The 16,258-nt window shown below is 43.2% G+C and overlaps 1 protein-coding gene across 1 annotated transcript in view; it reads right to left on the bottom strand.

The window, feature by feature from the left end:
- Gadl1 (glutamate decarboxylase like 1) overlaps positions 1-16,258 on the bottom strand; it is a 145,878-nt gene that overhangs the window by 44,530 nt on the left and 85,090 nt on the right. Inside the window, exon 12 of the mRNA XM_038323838.1 lies at positions 8,559-8,610. Coding sequence (XP_038179766.1) covers positions 8,559-8,610 — 52 coding nt within the window. The remainder of the gene's footprint in view (positions 1-8,558; positions 8,611-16,258) is intronic.

Here is a 16,258-nt window from a genome sequence, read left to right as displayed (position 1 = left end):
TTCAACCAGCGTTATGTTATGGGGTGGATTCTCGAGTGAGATACAGTTCCTTTTACTCAGAAGCCACTGCAAAGGAAATCCACCTTCTTCGGTGGACACTGGGCACTATCAGTGACTGAGATATCTTTGATACTTTTCCACTACAAATGTAGTTTGTAGCCGCTAACCGGTGCTGAAAGTTCTTACTAGTTCCTGGCTTGTCAGCCCTCCTGCTATGAAGGCTGTGGTATTTCAGAGAGAATAAACAGTCAGTATTTCATATCTTAAGATCAAGACGGGTACCACATGGAGTTCTGCTGTCAGTGGGTTTGAAGCCATCACTGGGAACCTAGGGATGTTTTCTGTTCACCACGATGACGTCTTGACCCACTCACTCTTGCATCTTTGAAATGTCTAACTGTCTCATTGGATGTGGCAAAGAGACAGAGTTACAAATTTTTAAACTAGAGAGTAGGCTTTACAAAGGAATGGCTGTGCAATTCAATTTAATTTCCATACCCCTTTATCACAAGAAAATGTTTTATGTGTTTTATAATACAAATCTACAGAATTTACATTCGGGCCTCTGATTTGTAATAGATTTAGTTCCTCCAGATAGACTGTGCTGAGCTTCAAAATTCTTTGATCATTTAAAAAGAATAAATTTTTTTTCAAACACTAATTAGAAAGTAGGAGAAAATCAGTTTGTCATTTGCTTCTGCTAACCAATCTATAAATAGAAGACTGACATCAGGACCACTGGCATCAGTTATAAAAGGGCTAGCCTTCATCTCCAAGCCCACCCATTCTTGGTACCCTACAATAATGGTGGTGGGCCCTGTAAATACTGTAAGCGTTGTCAGATCTATTATATGTTGTCATCGCTGGGTGCTGGAGGGAAGCCCAAGGAAGAGGTAGTTCATCCCAGTATGCTATGTATACTTCATGTTTCCCATGAAGGATCGGGATTGGTTTCAATAGCTCTGGAAGTCCAGAAGCAGGTAGGTACTGTTTTGGAACATCTCAGCAAAATGGCAGCTCTACTTCCTGGCACACTGCCCAGGCAGCTTTGGAGGGTAGGAGCTGTCACCTGCCAGGCACTCTCCCCAGTGACTTGACTGGTGTCTTCAGGGAGTACTCTGCAGCTTTCCTCGGCTATGGCCCCTGCAGGAAGATGGCATCCTCCAGAAAGCATAGAGTGGATGACTAGTGAGCCTTCGCCAGACAACATTTCAGCGAATTCTGCCCCAGTCACACTCCTTCCAAGGGAATGTGTTTCTCAGTCCTGTGCGGGAGTGGCCTCTTTTCTATGTCCCATCTCAGTTCTGGAAGAGGGGGTGGCTCTCTATAGGTCAACTCTGCCTGTACAGTGTTAGGGAACTATTGCATCTCTATAAGATCGCCTCTCATGGCTCAGGCCACTGTAAATCAGTGTATGTATGTATGTATGTATGTATGTATGTATGTATGTCTGTATGTCCCGTGTGTATGTAAATATAGATGTGTGTATGTATATGTGTGCATGAACTGCTATATCTATGTATCATTTCTACTATCTGTCTATCCTTCATCTATATATCTACCTTCCCTATCTGCTTAGACATTTATCTACATATATCCTTCTAATTTCAAGTAACTGGGCCACTTTTTCTGCTTTTGAAAACAGACCCTTACTGCATCATCAATTTTTATTCATTGATTGATGTTTGTATGAAAAGACTACAAAACATATCACAACAGCTTATCTGTGTGGCATACCACCTACGTCTCAAGCAGGCCCTAGGCTAGGCTATTCAGGTCTGTTTCTTTGTACAACTTTCTTTTAGCCATTGTGATGGTAACATCTTCTGTGGCCCCTACTGCTCAGCATTCTCTTTGAATGGCATGGCTCCCGGAAGGGACAGCTGGCAAAGTGCAAAGCCCTTTGGACCCTTCACTGGAGGACGCTTGATCCCCCACTTGGTGGCATACATTCACTTCAGCCACTTCCAAAATGAGTGAGGAGGAGGAAGGTCTTGGCTTGCTCACAAAGAACGTGCTTGAGTTGTCTCCTAGTTCGTTCCTTCCGCAGCTTCTGTCTCGTGCCATGACTTTCTGCAAGCGCCTCCAAGCGTTAATGGCCGTTTTTAGAGCAGAATCATGCAGATGCCCTTACTTTTCATTGCCTTCATGTGTGAATGCATGACCTCTGAGCACCATCGGAGCGCTCTCGGTCTGGATTCTCTACAGACCATAACACTTGGAAGGCACAGAGAGGAAACTGACCATGTGGTGAGGGGTGGGGGAAATGGTGGCAGTGAGTATGCTATCCTAATCTTTTCAGGGCTGCTTCCGTTATACTCTGGTTATCAAAGAGAAGAACAGATAGGTGCTTTGTTATGAATACTAGGAAGGGTTATTGAAAAATTAATTAGTGACTCCCAATAGGTATTAAGTTCAAGTCTATAAAACAAAGTTATATTTGTTTTATACACCATCTTTTGATCAGAATATCAGTAACAAAAAAGAAGGTGGCATGACGTATTTTATTAGGTATAAATGCAGACTCTAGCAGTGGATTTAATTATGCAAATAGAGAATGAAGGAGAAGCTGACAAGGAGGGGTTCAAAAAACTTTATATTCTTGTTTTGAAAACAAGATTTCAGTACTGTTTAAAGACGTCAGCCAGGATAAAACCCCTGGTTTAATCACAAGATTGGAATTCCAAACTCATTAGGCCACATTTCCGCGCGCGCGCGCGTGTGTGTGTGTGTGTGTGTGTGTGTGTGTGTGTAGGCCAGAGATCAACTTTTAGCATAATATCATAGGTACCTTCCACTTAGTATTTGAGTCGGGGTCTCTCACTGGTCTGGAATTTGCCAAGTAGGTGAGGTGTATGGCCAATTAGCCCCAGAGATCCATCTGCCCATCTCTCCCTAGTGCTGACATTACAAGCGCACACCACGTATCAAACGTTTTACACGGGTGCTGGAAATCAGACTCGGGCCCTTTTGCTTGTACAGTAAGCATGTTATTGACTTCCATTTCCCCAGCCCTTCACCGCGTCTTATCTTAGACAAACGCCACAAGTTCTGGGCCTCTGCTTCCTACACTGCCTGCACCACAGGCACTGCTGCATGAGCAGAAAGGGAATTTATTTCCAGGGGCTGGTAGTGTATCTGCCACACAGCAGGCACTCTGTGAGGTTAATGACTATTCCTAGGGGCCATCCCGGTGGCAGGAGATGTCCTTTTCAAGGGGATGTACAGCCTCATTAAAATCTGCACTGGCTGAGACAAATCACTATGAATGTTTTTGGATACCATATTTGAAAGGAAATCCTAAGATGTATAGAGTATCTAAAGAAGGTCAACCAAATTGCTCAGCATCAGAAACAGAATTTCTGTGTTGTAGGAACTGGAGGAGAAATTAGAATGAGAAAATCACTTATGTCGTATGCCTGTACCCAGAAACTCAGAGACTCCGAAGGGAGTGAGGTGAAGAGGCTGATCTGGAATGAATGGGGGCTATCGAAAGAGACCTTCAGAAATTGATGATAGTGCATCGGGGGACACCAGAGCCTTCAGAATGGGGGCTATCGAAAGAGACCGTCAGAAATTGATAGTGCATCGGGGGACACCAGAGCCTTCAGAGGACTGAAAAATAGTAAGAATGAGTAGAGGGCAGAGTTCAGTGGCGAAAAATTAAGGCAGAAATAGAGATACAGTTGGCTTTGCGGTGGGCTTCCCCACATGCCGTGCCCGGGTGCTCAGCTTGACTCCAGAGGCAGCACGGAGACAGGGCAGAGTGGCAGCCTGGCTATAACTTACGTTTCAGAAAGTCGCTCAAGCCTGGTGTCGAGAGATGAGCTAGAGAGGGTTTAGGTGCAAGGGGCAGGTGCTGCCAACCTGATGAGTGATTGGCTCTTAGCCAAGATGGGGAGGAGAAGATGAAGCAGAAAAGGGGGGTAGGGAAAGGTGCCATCAGCAGTTTTGCTTGGACTGATCATGGTTCTGATAACCCGAAGAAGAATGTGAACTTTTGGTAAGAAAAAGGCTTACATATCAACTTCAGGAGAGGTGAGTTGGAGGGGAAGTTGTGGAGTCTAAGGGAAACCACAGGATAAGCATACCCAGAAGTTCAGGGTGGAGTTAAATACAACAACAACAGATGCCAAACCCAGACAACAGAATCTTCCAGGAGCCTATGCTGATGGAATAAAGGCAGAAGGGCAAGAGAGCGGAAAGGAGTATCCCCATGGTATTAGACAAAAGCTGAGAAGAGAAAGTCACAGGAGGAGGTCAAAGAAACCATGGCGGGTGGGAACTTTAGATGGAGTGGGGAGCTGTGTAAAATAAACAGTAGAAGTCCAAGTCATTTAAATGAGATGTGTTAGATTTCAGCAAGTAAAGAGGTCACCACTATCACATCAAGCTGTGTGAGAGACGCTATTGAAGGTAATTCACAAGGTGCCGGATATTCATGGGGGTAAGCATCCAGAGCTAGAAACACGGCATTCGGAGCTCTCAGGATGAGGCAGAACCAGCAAGTTCTTCACAGCAGGAGGCTGTTTAGGCACAGTTTGAAGCCCATCATCCAGGCTCTAGGTGAGACTTCCTGCCATGCACAGGAGGTCGACAAGATATCCTTCATGCCCCTAAAAGTCTATGAATCATGATAACACTTCCTAATGTAGAATTTAGGAAGACAAGAACATAAAGGTGAATAATTCAGACTCACCCATGAGACTGAAATGAAAATATGAACAGGAGGCTGAGAAGGAGTATACCTCTAGGAAAAGAACTATCAGATCTTAGATCCAACACAAAAGAAAAGACAGAGTTATGGTTTTCAGGGGGACCATGAATAATGCAGAATTCATTTGAAATGATAACTTTCAATCATCTCCAAGAAGATAGACACTATTTTAGCTCTTTCCAGGAGAAGACATTCAACTGCTAGGTGCCCTATTTTCCTATGCTCATTTACAATTTCTAATGTAAATCGTACTTAGCATCTCTCTTGCTCTCTATCTCTGTCTCTCTCCCTCTCCCCCTCCACTTCTCCCCCTCTTCATTGAAGGGGAAGCCTAGCCCAAAACCTTGTTTTGTAAGGCGTGTCCCCCTTGGTCTAAAGGCGTGTCCCCCTTGGTCTAAAGGCGTGTCCCTCTTAGGCGTGTCCCTCTTAGGCGTGTCCCCCTTAGGCTAATATTGACTTATAAAATCTTGCGGGCCTGCGGCCTGCCTGCTCTTTGTTTTCCTGCCCTCCTCGCTGGAACCTTGGATTTGTAAGTTCCCTTTCCTTTCCTTTATTAAAACTGAATTATATATATTAAAGCTTGTCTGGTGAATCATAACTGCCGATCAACCACGCACCTTCACTTCATCTCTCTCTTCCCCTTCATTTAAAAATGAATTTCACACTTACATGTGAAATTTAAGGCCTAATTCTACTTTATTTCTTGAAACAAAAATTAAGGGAGACAAATGTAAATCAAATATAAAAGCCTTTGTAGCAGGGCGTGGCTGCAGCTCAACGGTGGGGCATGTGCTGCTTTTGGACTCAGTTTTGATTCTCAGATCCAGCAATGAAGATAAAAAGCCAAAACCCTGTAGTACAAATTCTGGAAGGGTGATACAGAAAACCTCCTATTCTATAGGAGCCAGCTGGCTTCTACAGGGAAAGAAATACTCATGGCTTTGGAGAGGTGGCTCAGCTAGTAAGAGCACGGACAGCTCCTGTGGAGGATCCAAGCTCAGTTTCCAGCATCCACTTTGAGCAGCTCCCAAACACCTGCAACACCAGCTCCAGAGGTTCTAATGCCCTCTCCTGGCCTCTGTAGGTACTACACTCAGGTGTGCATACCCACACATGGACACACACACACACACACACACACACACACACAGATAATTAAAAATAAAATAGATGAATAGCCCAAGTCTGCCTACCAATTAAACCTTACCTTACAACAATATGAATTTAATTCTCTGGAGATGGTACTAAGTGTCCCGCCTCCCCTTCCCAGGGCCTTTCCGAAGAAGTTCTCTGTGGCATTTGAGCATGGCATCTCTTTCCCCTCTGCATGTTTACTCTCATCCTTATTAAAAACAAACAAAAGCCCACCGTGCGGTTCCAAAGTGCACAGTGGTTGGCATGCACACTGTCGAAACAAAGCAACTGAAATTTGTAAAAACAAGGGGAAAACTCAAAGTCAGGAAAATATAAGATGTGACTCTAACTTAAACCAACAGTGTGACCACTGGCTCCTCCGTGTGTGTGTGTGTGTGTGTGTGTGTGTGTGTAGATATTCGTGAGCTACAGAGCCAGCCGAGCGATCTGCCAACATGAGAGCAGCTGAAGAAGACTAAAGTAAAGGATTCATCCGCCTGGCTGTAATGAACGAAATGAATTTTGTAGAGACAAATGGGTGGAACTAGAGATCAGCATGTAAGGTGAATGAGATTCTTAGTCTTTTATTGTGCACCTGACAGCCTGTAACCCCAGCTTTGTGGGATCTGACGCCATCTTCTGGCCTCCAGAGGCAACTGCGTTCATGGTCACATACCTCCCCACATGCCCATTGGCGAGTCTCTGGGGCACTGTTTTATTGATGATTGATGTGGGAGGACCCAATCCATGGTGGGCAGTCCAGCCCTAAGCAGATGGTCCTGAGTCGTCTAAGAAAGCAGGCTGAGCAAGCCAGCAAGCAGCATTCTGCCATGGCTCCTGCGTCAGTTCCTACCCCCAGGTTCTTGCCTTCCGTTAACCATAGACTGAAATCTGTAAGCAGAAATAAACCCTTGCCTTCCCAAGTTGCTGTCAGTCAGGGTTTGATCCCAGCAACAGAGATGCAAATCTAGGGCAGGGAAACACGCATTCACCACCATACTTGTTTTGCTTTGCTCGTTTTTATGTGGGTTGCTGGCTAATGAACTCAGGTCCTCGTGCTTGGAAGACAAGCCCTTTTGCAGCTGAGCCATCTCTCCAGCCCTAATTTCAGAATTTCACCCTGCTAATGCAGTGTCTCCATTACAGCCATTGGAACACTGATAACATTGTTTACATGCATTCTAGAGTATTCCCCTCGAGCATATTTCCTTGCTGAAGGCTCCTAACTACTTGGTGCTTCCTTTTCACTTCCCACTGGCATATGAGCATTGAGTGGAGACCTCTCTTGTCGTAAGTATTTCTTAAACTTACGACAAGCACACACTAGAACCCAATGTATCTTGCTGAATAAAAGATTAGCGCAGATTATCTAGACTTCCTACAGTGGAATCTATAATTGGTTTTACATTAGTTTAAAGATCGCAATGAGGTTTCAAAGATCTAAGATACCATGCCCTTCACAGTTCTTAAAAGTCAGAATGAAACAACAGGCTAGAGAGATGGCTCGGTGGTTAAGGGCACACAGTGCTCCTGCAGAGGGCCCGAGTTCAGTTCTGTCACACACATCAGGCAGCTCACAACAGCCTGTAACTCCAGCTCTACAGGATTTGACACTATCTTCCTCCCTCCACCGGCAGCTGCACTATGTTCGCACTCCTCGCCACGTGCCGGCTGGCATGTCTGTGGGACACTGTTTTGTTGATGATTGATGTGGGAGAGTCCAGTTCCTTGTGGGCAGTCCAGCCCCTAGGTGGTTGGTCATGAGTTGTATAAGAAAGCAGGCACATGCACACACATGAATAAAGAAAAATACTGTCCAAATGAAACAGCGTTCTTGGGTTTGAGAGATGCACCAATGGGTAAAAGTCCTTGTTCGGGAAATGTGAGGACCTGAGTTGGGATCCCATCATTCAGGTAGAAAGGCAGGCATTACTGAGCATGCCTGTAACCTCAGCATTGGGTGAGAGAAGCAGGCAGATTGCACCAGCTACAAGAACAGTCAGTCTGGTTGGAAGACAAACTAATGGTCCAGGGAGAGCTCCTATTACAATATAGAGGAGGACACCTAATGCCTTGCTCTGGCCTTCTGCATGTGAGTGCACACACTCATGTACATGAATATCCCCCCCACATGCACACACGCACGCACGTGCACACACACACACACACACACAGAGGGAATTTTATATTTCCTTACTTGATGTTTTAGCAAAAACATTCATACATTCATCTTCTGAATCACCTGACTTCTTATACACAGCAAGAGATCCAACATCTACAATGAAACATCCCATTTCCCATTGCTCCACAGCTCATAGTGCTCATTATTTCATAAAAAGAGAGCGTGTGTGCATGCTTTATACTCCCTTAGTCGGTCTTGCATACACAAGCACAGCATTTGCAACACAATCACTGTGCCATTTCTGTATCAAGAAAGAGGTCATAATTTATTCAGTATTATCCCTGCTAATTATTATTGAGCATTTTAATTTTCAACACTTAAAGGCAAGTGTATTCTCTGTGAATCCAAGCAAGGAAAAAAATGTTCACTAATACAGTCAATTAACATAATGGACTGTATGAATTAAGCTAATGACTTGTTTCTTAGCCTGCAACACAAAATTGGCACAATACAACAGATTAGACAATGGCTGCCTTCATCACTGTTGATTGGCAGAGCCAGGAGCGCAATCCCACAAGCACTTACTTCCATCAGTAACTTGAATCCTTCTCTCTTCTTGATTTCGTCTACCAGGTACCTAAAAGTAAAATACTGTTATTTTAAAATAGCAATATTAATAATACGCAATTCCCAAATACCATGAATTGACTTCCATAACCCGAAGCATTGCTTCTGCTGCAGAACTGGGGCTTGGGTGCACCAGGCACAGGCAGATATCCAGATGTGGGCAGAGGTCTCTGAGAACATCTGTAGGACCACACCCTGGGCCTCCCTAGGAGGGCACATCTTCTTGATGAGGCCAGTCTCACATTCAAACATGAGGTTTAATGCTGGCATGAAAGTCAAACAGAGTGAGTCATGTCATACCCAATTCCTTGTAGAGATTTTTATTTGGTTTATTCATTTTATTTTATGTGTATGAGTGCTTTGCCAGAATGTATGTATGTGTACCATGTGCATGCAGTTCCTATGGAGCCCTGAAGAGGGCATCAGATCTCCTGGAACTAGAGGTATGGATAGCTGTGAGCAATCATGTGGCTGTTAGGAACCCAACCTGGGTTGTCTGCAGGTGGCCTTAGCCATTGAGCCATCACCAGCTTTCATTATACCCACTTCCTTGGTGAGGATTCAGCATAGGTATTTGAACAACTTTGTTAGGTTACAGGGAGCATTGGGTGTGTTACTTTTGCTTGGATTTTAAGTTTAAGACCAGAGTCTAAACTGGTCGTTTCTATGGCCAGAACAGAGGGCAAGAGGAGCACTAATCAGTATCCAGTCACAAGCAAGGAGTGCAAATAGAGCTAGGGTGCCTATGGTGGCCAACTGAACATAAAGAGCAGCATTTCACCATAAGCAAAGGTCTCTGATACACGAGACTTGGCATATGATCAGAGCAGGCATACAAAGGCACTCAACAGTGTGAATAACAGTGCCCAACTCTTCTCCTGTGGCTTGGCTTTTATCTACACTTAAAGGGGCATTTCACAAGGTCCACTTCTATGTAAAGAGCTACAGGCAATAAATATGTACTCAGGAGGAAGTTGTTTTCTACATGGAAAATCCTTTGATAGGTTATCTAAGTGCAAGTGGTCAACCCTAAACACATGTACATATGAGCAACAATGAATGTGTGCACCAGTGCATGCACCTGTGTATGTGTGTATGTGTGTGTATGTGTGTGTGTGTGTGTGTGTGTGTGTGTGTGTGTAATACTAACTGAAGAAAGAGAGGTCACGTTTGTGTGGTGGGACAAAGGACAAACTGGGGAATATAAATAATATAAATACCATATTTATGTATGAAACTTTAAAAAATTATATGTAAAAGTTTGAAATATTTGACCTTGGAAACAACTGATCTGATCACAAACTTAAAAATATCACCATGTTTGAGCCAGCATTTCAAGTTTAGAGGTCAAATGTATTTAAGGAAATGTACACAACTTTGGAAAGAAAAGTGTTTGCCAGAGAATGATTGTATTTTCCTCTAAATGGAAAAAGAGGAATAAAAAAAATGATGGAAAGAAAGAAAGAAAGAAAGAAAGAAAGAAAGAAAGAAAGAAAGAAAGAGAAAGAAAGAAAGGACACATTCACCAGTAAGAACTGGCTTCACAACTTATGAGCTCACCATGTAGCCATGGCAACCTGAGCATGATATTAAATTGTTTATAGTCAATTAACTCTTGGGAACCTCATGTCTCATTTAATTACTTCAGAAACTAAACCAATGCAGCCTTTTTTTCTAGTAAAGAATTGCCATGACAAGTCAGAAAACCCTAGAAACCATGTGAAGAGCTAGGATTTTGTTTGTTTTCTTTTCTTTCTTAGTTTTTTTGAGACAGGATTTCTCTGTGAAACAGTTTTGGCTGTCCTAGAATTCACTCTGTAAACCAGGCTGGTCTCAAACTCACAGAGATCCTACTGCTGGGATTAAAGGTAAGTGGGTAAGTGCCACCACTGCCCAGCTTGGGTTTTTTTTTTTTTTTTGGTTTTTCGAGGGTTTCTCTGCAGCTTTTTTAGAGCCTGTCCTGGAACTAGCTCTTGTAGACCAGGCTGGCCTCGAACTCACAGAGATCTGCCTGCCTCTGCCTCCCTGCCCAGCTTGTTTTTGTTTTGTGTTTTTTATTGTTACATCACTTGTTATAGACCATTCTAGAATGTGGATACAAAATGCTAGTTTATAAAATTTGGTCTTTTAGTTCCTCTCAATTTTATTTATATATCATTTTTACTGAAGATATAATATTTATCCTTGTTTATAGATATCATTTTTAAATACACAAAATCTTAGAAAATTCCATTAGACATATAAATCTTTTATTTTGAACAATTATGTTGCATGAACACACAGAGAGAGTCACAGAAGTATTAATATGCTATGTGCATATTCACATCCCTGAATATTGATTTCAGGAAATGGTATAAAGTAGTAAAAGTCTTAGAACCTTCAACACACAGCAAAAAGTGATTCCAGTCATCAGTAAGTATCAGAAAAAATGTTCAAGATCAGTGGCCATCAAAGAAATTCTAATGAAAACATCAATGCCAAATCATGTTTCCCCATGGTATTGGGTACCAGAACCAGGAATAGTGAGTAGATGTTAGACTGGTTGGAAGCTGCCCTATGACCATACTTTCTGATGGAAGAAACCACACTTGTGAGTCAACTAGGAAAAAAAATAATCATATGGACACACAGAGATACATTTTACATCTGGAAACATACATGTGTGTGTGTGTGTGTGTGTGTGTGTGTGTGTGTGTGTGCGTGTGTGTATGCGCACACACATATTATAGTTACAGCTCTCTGTGTTTCTCTACACAATTATCAGAAACAAAGTTAGAGCACAGAAATTGCAGACTAAAGGATTAAAGTGTGCTGAGTGACCCAGAGTTGTATGTGTTCCTGTGAAAATGAGTAGACTCTAGTTCTGTCTGTGAAGCATAAGAGCAAAGCACTGAGAAACATAGACGATTTGATTCCATTTCATCATTGTGTTATAAGAAAGAAACCCTAAGTAAGGTCTGGAGAGACGACTCAGCAGATAAGAGCACTTGCTGCTCTTGTAGAAGACCAGAATTCAGATCCCAGCACCCATGTAAAAAGGCAGATATGATTCTGTACATGTCTGTCACCCCATCTCCAGCAAAGCCTGAGTCAGGAGGATTGCTATGGCTTCCTAGCTGAGAAACTGATAGCTCAGTGTTCAGGGAAAACTCTGCCTTGATGTTTTTGGGTGGAGGATGATAGACAAGGGGCACCCAACGCTTTCTTCTGATATCCCTAAACACTGGCACGGATGGGCACTCCCCAGCACATATGCCCACACACTCACAGACATGCACACATAAATGTATAAGTAAATCTTTTCAAAGTAAGACAAAAGTTAGTTCTATCTCCATGGTCTGCGTGAAGATACCAGCACAGAGTAAAATGTTAAGGTAGATATTGTATGCTGTTCAAGATTGTGTACTTGAAAGAGAAAGAAAGGACACAGTAGGTTTGGAGTTATTCTGCTCATTTTATGCCCTTGTGCAAAGTTTCATGGGTGTTGTTCATGCCTAACTTCTGAAAAGAAACTTGAAATAAAAGATGTACGCACACCAGAGAACAGCTACAATCTCTGCCTATACCACAGAAGTTTTGAGACTTATTTGTAAAAGGAGACTACACTTTAGTTTCCCGGCCACCCAGACCCATATAATCACACAGAAACTATATTAATTACAATACTGTTTGGACAATGGCTTAGGCGTACTCCTAGCTAGAGCTCTTATAGCTTAAATTAATCCATTTCTATTATTTTATATTTTACCATGAGGCTTGTGGTTTGGGTGACTACATGGAGCCTACCTGACCCTGCTTTCTTTCCTCCTCTACCATTGCTTGGATTTCCCGCCTTGCTATTTCTGTCCTGCTAATAGGCCAAAGCATCTTCTTAATTAATCAATGATAATAAAACATATTCATTGTATACAGAGGGGAATCCCATATCACTCATTCCTTATCTCAACTCCAAGATATAAATGAATAGGCACCTGCTAACCCAGAATGCTGGACTGTAATCACACCAGCCTACAATGTCCTGAGTTCCTGGCCAATGCTTTGCCTACCAGGAACCTTGAGTTATTCCAGGTTAGAAACTGCTAATGGGCTTCTGATCAACCTTGTGACTAGAAAAATCACATAGGATTCCCGAGCCTGCCTCAGTTTCCTCATGCAAATAATAGAGATGTGGATACAAATCGGAAAAATCTTTGTCTGGCATTATTATTGTTTGACACTCACTCTTGCTATGGGTGGTTTCTTCATAAAATCCTCCTGTTGCAGTGGATAAAGCCATCTTCCAAAAGCAAACCAACTCATTGTAGTTATATTCTGCTTGTAGAGCTGTCCTATTCGGAGCTGAGTATTCAATAATCACATGCATTTGGTACTTGTATTCACACCTCCAAGGTTCCGAGCACATCACGGAAGAAGGGAGGAAAGAATGTAATAGCTTGGGTGTTGCAGGGTGCTTTCTCTGCATGACATGGTCATTGCATTCTAATCACACACCTGCACACAGCGGTGCCTATCAATGTTCCATCATGAGCAGTGAAGGCCTGACAACCCCTTCTCTCCCCTGAAGACCCATAGGTTGCTGGGGGAAGGAAAGACATTTTCTTCAGTGGTGTAGCCATGAGTATGTTGCCTTATACTATAGCAAATAACCTTCCCACTCATGATATGTCAGCAAATCTAATTAAACTCACTAGTCCACCAAACAAACAAAAGGAAATAAAAATAGAGGAGTAATTGGGAAGAGGAAGGAAATTAGCAAGAGAACAAGAGTAGGAAGGGACAAGAGAGGGTTATTGGGGGTGGATATAATAAAAATGTATGAAAACTGTATAATGAAAGACATCATTATGTATGACTCATTAAAGCAATAACAAACTTAAAAGAAAACCTCTGGCTTTGCTAACCGTGTCAAATGGGTCCTACATTGGGGACAATGATCACCCTGAGTCCCTGTCAGAGCCTGTAAAGTGCCATGGTCTGGCTGAGCCTGGGGACTAAGCTGCCATTGTGCCAACAGTACCCTAACAGCAGTGCTCTCAAACATGAATCCTGGTGTATATACCTGATTAAGGATTTTCATAAGAAAGAGTTCCATTGTCAGGTTGCTTCGAACACTGCTGGGTGTAACATGAGGATGTGCTGGTCCACAGTAAGAAGCACCTCACCAGCAAGAACTCACTCTGTCACTTCAGATATTGAGGTGATGGATGACTGCATATTGTTCATTGGAAACCCGGCACTGGATGTCATAGTAGCTGGCTGCACTCAACATGTGAGAAAAGAGTCCTCCCGTGCTCACAGGTCAGACGCTGTGTAATGTGGGAGTCCCCTCTGTGTTCTGTGATTACCATTAATGAATAAAGAAACTGCTTTGGACAAATAGCAAGGAAGAACTTAGGTGTGGAAAGCTGGGCTGAATGCTGAAAGAAAGAAGGGCAGAGTCAGAGAGAAGCCATGGAGCCGCCACCAGAGACAGATGTGCTGAAACTTTGCTGGTATGCCATGGCCTCGTGGTGATACACAGATTAATGGAGATGGGTTAAATTAATATTTAAGAATTAGCCAATAAGAAGCTAGAGCTAATGGGCCAAGCAATGATTTAAATAATACAGTTTCTGTGTGATTATTTCGGTTCTGGGCAGCTGGGCGAACAAGCGGCCTCCTTCCAACAGCTGTGGCAGCCTGCATCCCGTGCTTACATACCAGTGTCCCCAGGAGGGACAGCTGGGACTAGAGCAAAGACATTCTTTTCAGACACCCGCCTTTCTCTGTGTAGCAAGACCATCTTCCCCAATGCCTGTGGAAACCTTCTTGCATCTTACTGGCAGAGTCAGACCCAACTCTCTACTAATGGTTGCCGAAACAATGATCTCAGCCCGAACACGGCTCCCTCAGTGACATCAGGCTGCTGACATCAGTGTCCCTGACTGGAGGAGGCGGAGAGAGGAAGGTCTTCAGTTATAGACCTTTCCAGAGCATCCCACATCCTGATAGGCACTGGACTGCCCATGGGAAGAGTAGAGAAATTCATATTGCCCAAGCAACTTAGATTGTGTTGATGGCATTTCCTTCTGGAAGATCAACTAGTGATAGCTCCTAGAGGCCAACTGTCTCACAGAGCATACGTCAGAGTCACTAATGCAGAAAGACTTCTGTAAGGAACCTGAATCTTCATACATGAAATGGGGTGTCAGAAGGGAATCCAAATAAGTTCTGGGTCATGTCTGTCTGCATTTTTGCAGGTGATTTGCTATGCATAATTCTGAAATATATGAAAGCAACCTAAAAATAAAATGTTTTTATTTTTTAGAAACCCTAATATTATATGGAAGAACCCAGATAAGAGATATACATTTAGTTTGGGGCCTTTCTATCAGGGTCATACAAGTAGCCTACTTCAAAAGTAATGCTAGCTTCAACAACTTCATTCTCATGCCTCCTGGTAAGTTTAACACAGGAGACAGAGGAGAAAATGTGTGTATATATATCAGCATCTGGGAAAAAGCTTACCTTAGTACGCTGACTTTATGCTGCTTTGTACAATAACCAACATCCTATCTAAAACGTTGCCTTCCTAATGCTACAGACCTTCCACTCTCCAAGATGTTCCATTCAAACATTTGACTTTTAGAGCTGGAGAGATGGCTCAGGAGTTGAGAACACTCACTGCTCTTCTGAGGACTCAGGTTCAGTTCCCAGTGCCCACATGGTACCTCACAGGTACCTGTAACTGCAGCCCCAAGGAATCTGTCACCCTCTCCTGGCCTCTGAGGGTTCATTACCATTCCTAACCCCAGTTCCAGGGGATCCAACACCTTCCTCTGGCCCCTGTAGATAACAGGCATAGGAATGATGCACATACATACGCGTAGACATAACACTCTGACACATAAGGCAAAAATGAATAAATTTTACCTTCTAGAAAGCCATTATTTCCTTACTGGAAACAGCCATTCTGGCCTCGTTCTCAGGTCTCCAGCCACTCAAGAGTTTTTCTGCCACACTCCAGGCTGAGTTTATCTCTGGTTGACGCCACAGAATTTCTTCTAAACGATACATGGAGGTTCCCAGAGCTCTGGGAGTTTCTCCATCTGTTCCCTGTATGCTCTACCTCTAACAGAATGTATATCCAGTCTTGTGTGGTTACAACAGCCTCATGCTTAATTCTGTTGCAACTGGGTTTTCATCCAAATTATCAAGGTGTTTTATTTGTGTGTGCGCTCATGAGCACTCAGATGTGTGTGTATGTGTGTGTGTGTGTGCATACACGTTACATGTATGTGGGTTCCTACAGACATAAGAAAAGGATGTCAGACCCCCAGTGCTGGAGTGAGTCATCTAAAATGAGTTATGGGAATAGAGCTCAGGTCCTCTGAAAGAGCTAGTGTTCTCAGCCACAGAGCCATCTCTCCAGCCCCTTAAATGATCAGTTTAGAGAAAATTAATATGAAAGTGCTGACCCTTCTGGTTCTGTCCTTCCTTCTTCTAAGACCCCAAAAGCACTAGGGAGCATCATTGGCTTTCTCCAGACAGGAAATGGTTAAGCCCCCAGCATTCACGCAAGCCTAAGAAATGGATTCTACCCTAGAGACTGCAGATTGTGTGTCAGGGGGATTGACAAACAGCAAGCTGGAGACCCAGTAAAGCAGCAGAATGGAAGC

Source organism: Arvicola amphibius, chromosome 3 (genome assembly GCF_903992535.2).
Source record: "Arvicola amphibius chromosome 3, mArvAmp1.2, whole genome shotgun sequence".
Classification (NCBI taxonomy): domain Eukaryota; kingdom Metazoa; phylum Chordata; class Mammalia; order Rodentia; family Cricetidae; genus Arvicola; species Arvicola amphibius.
The sequence above is the reverse complement of the archived record's forward strand: the minus strand, read 5'-3'. Positions and strand labels throughout refer to the sequence as shown.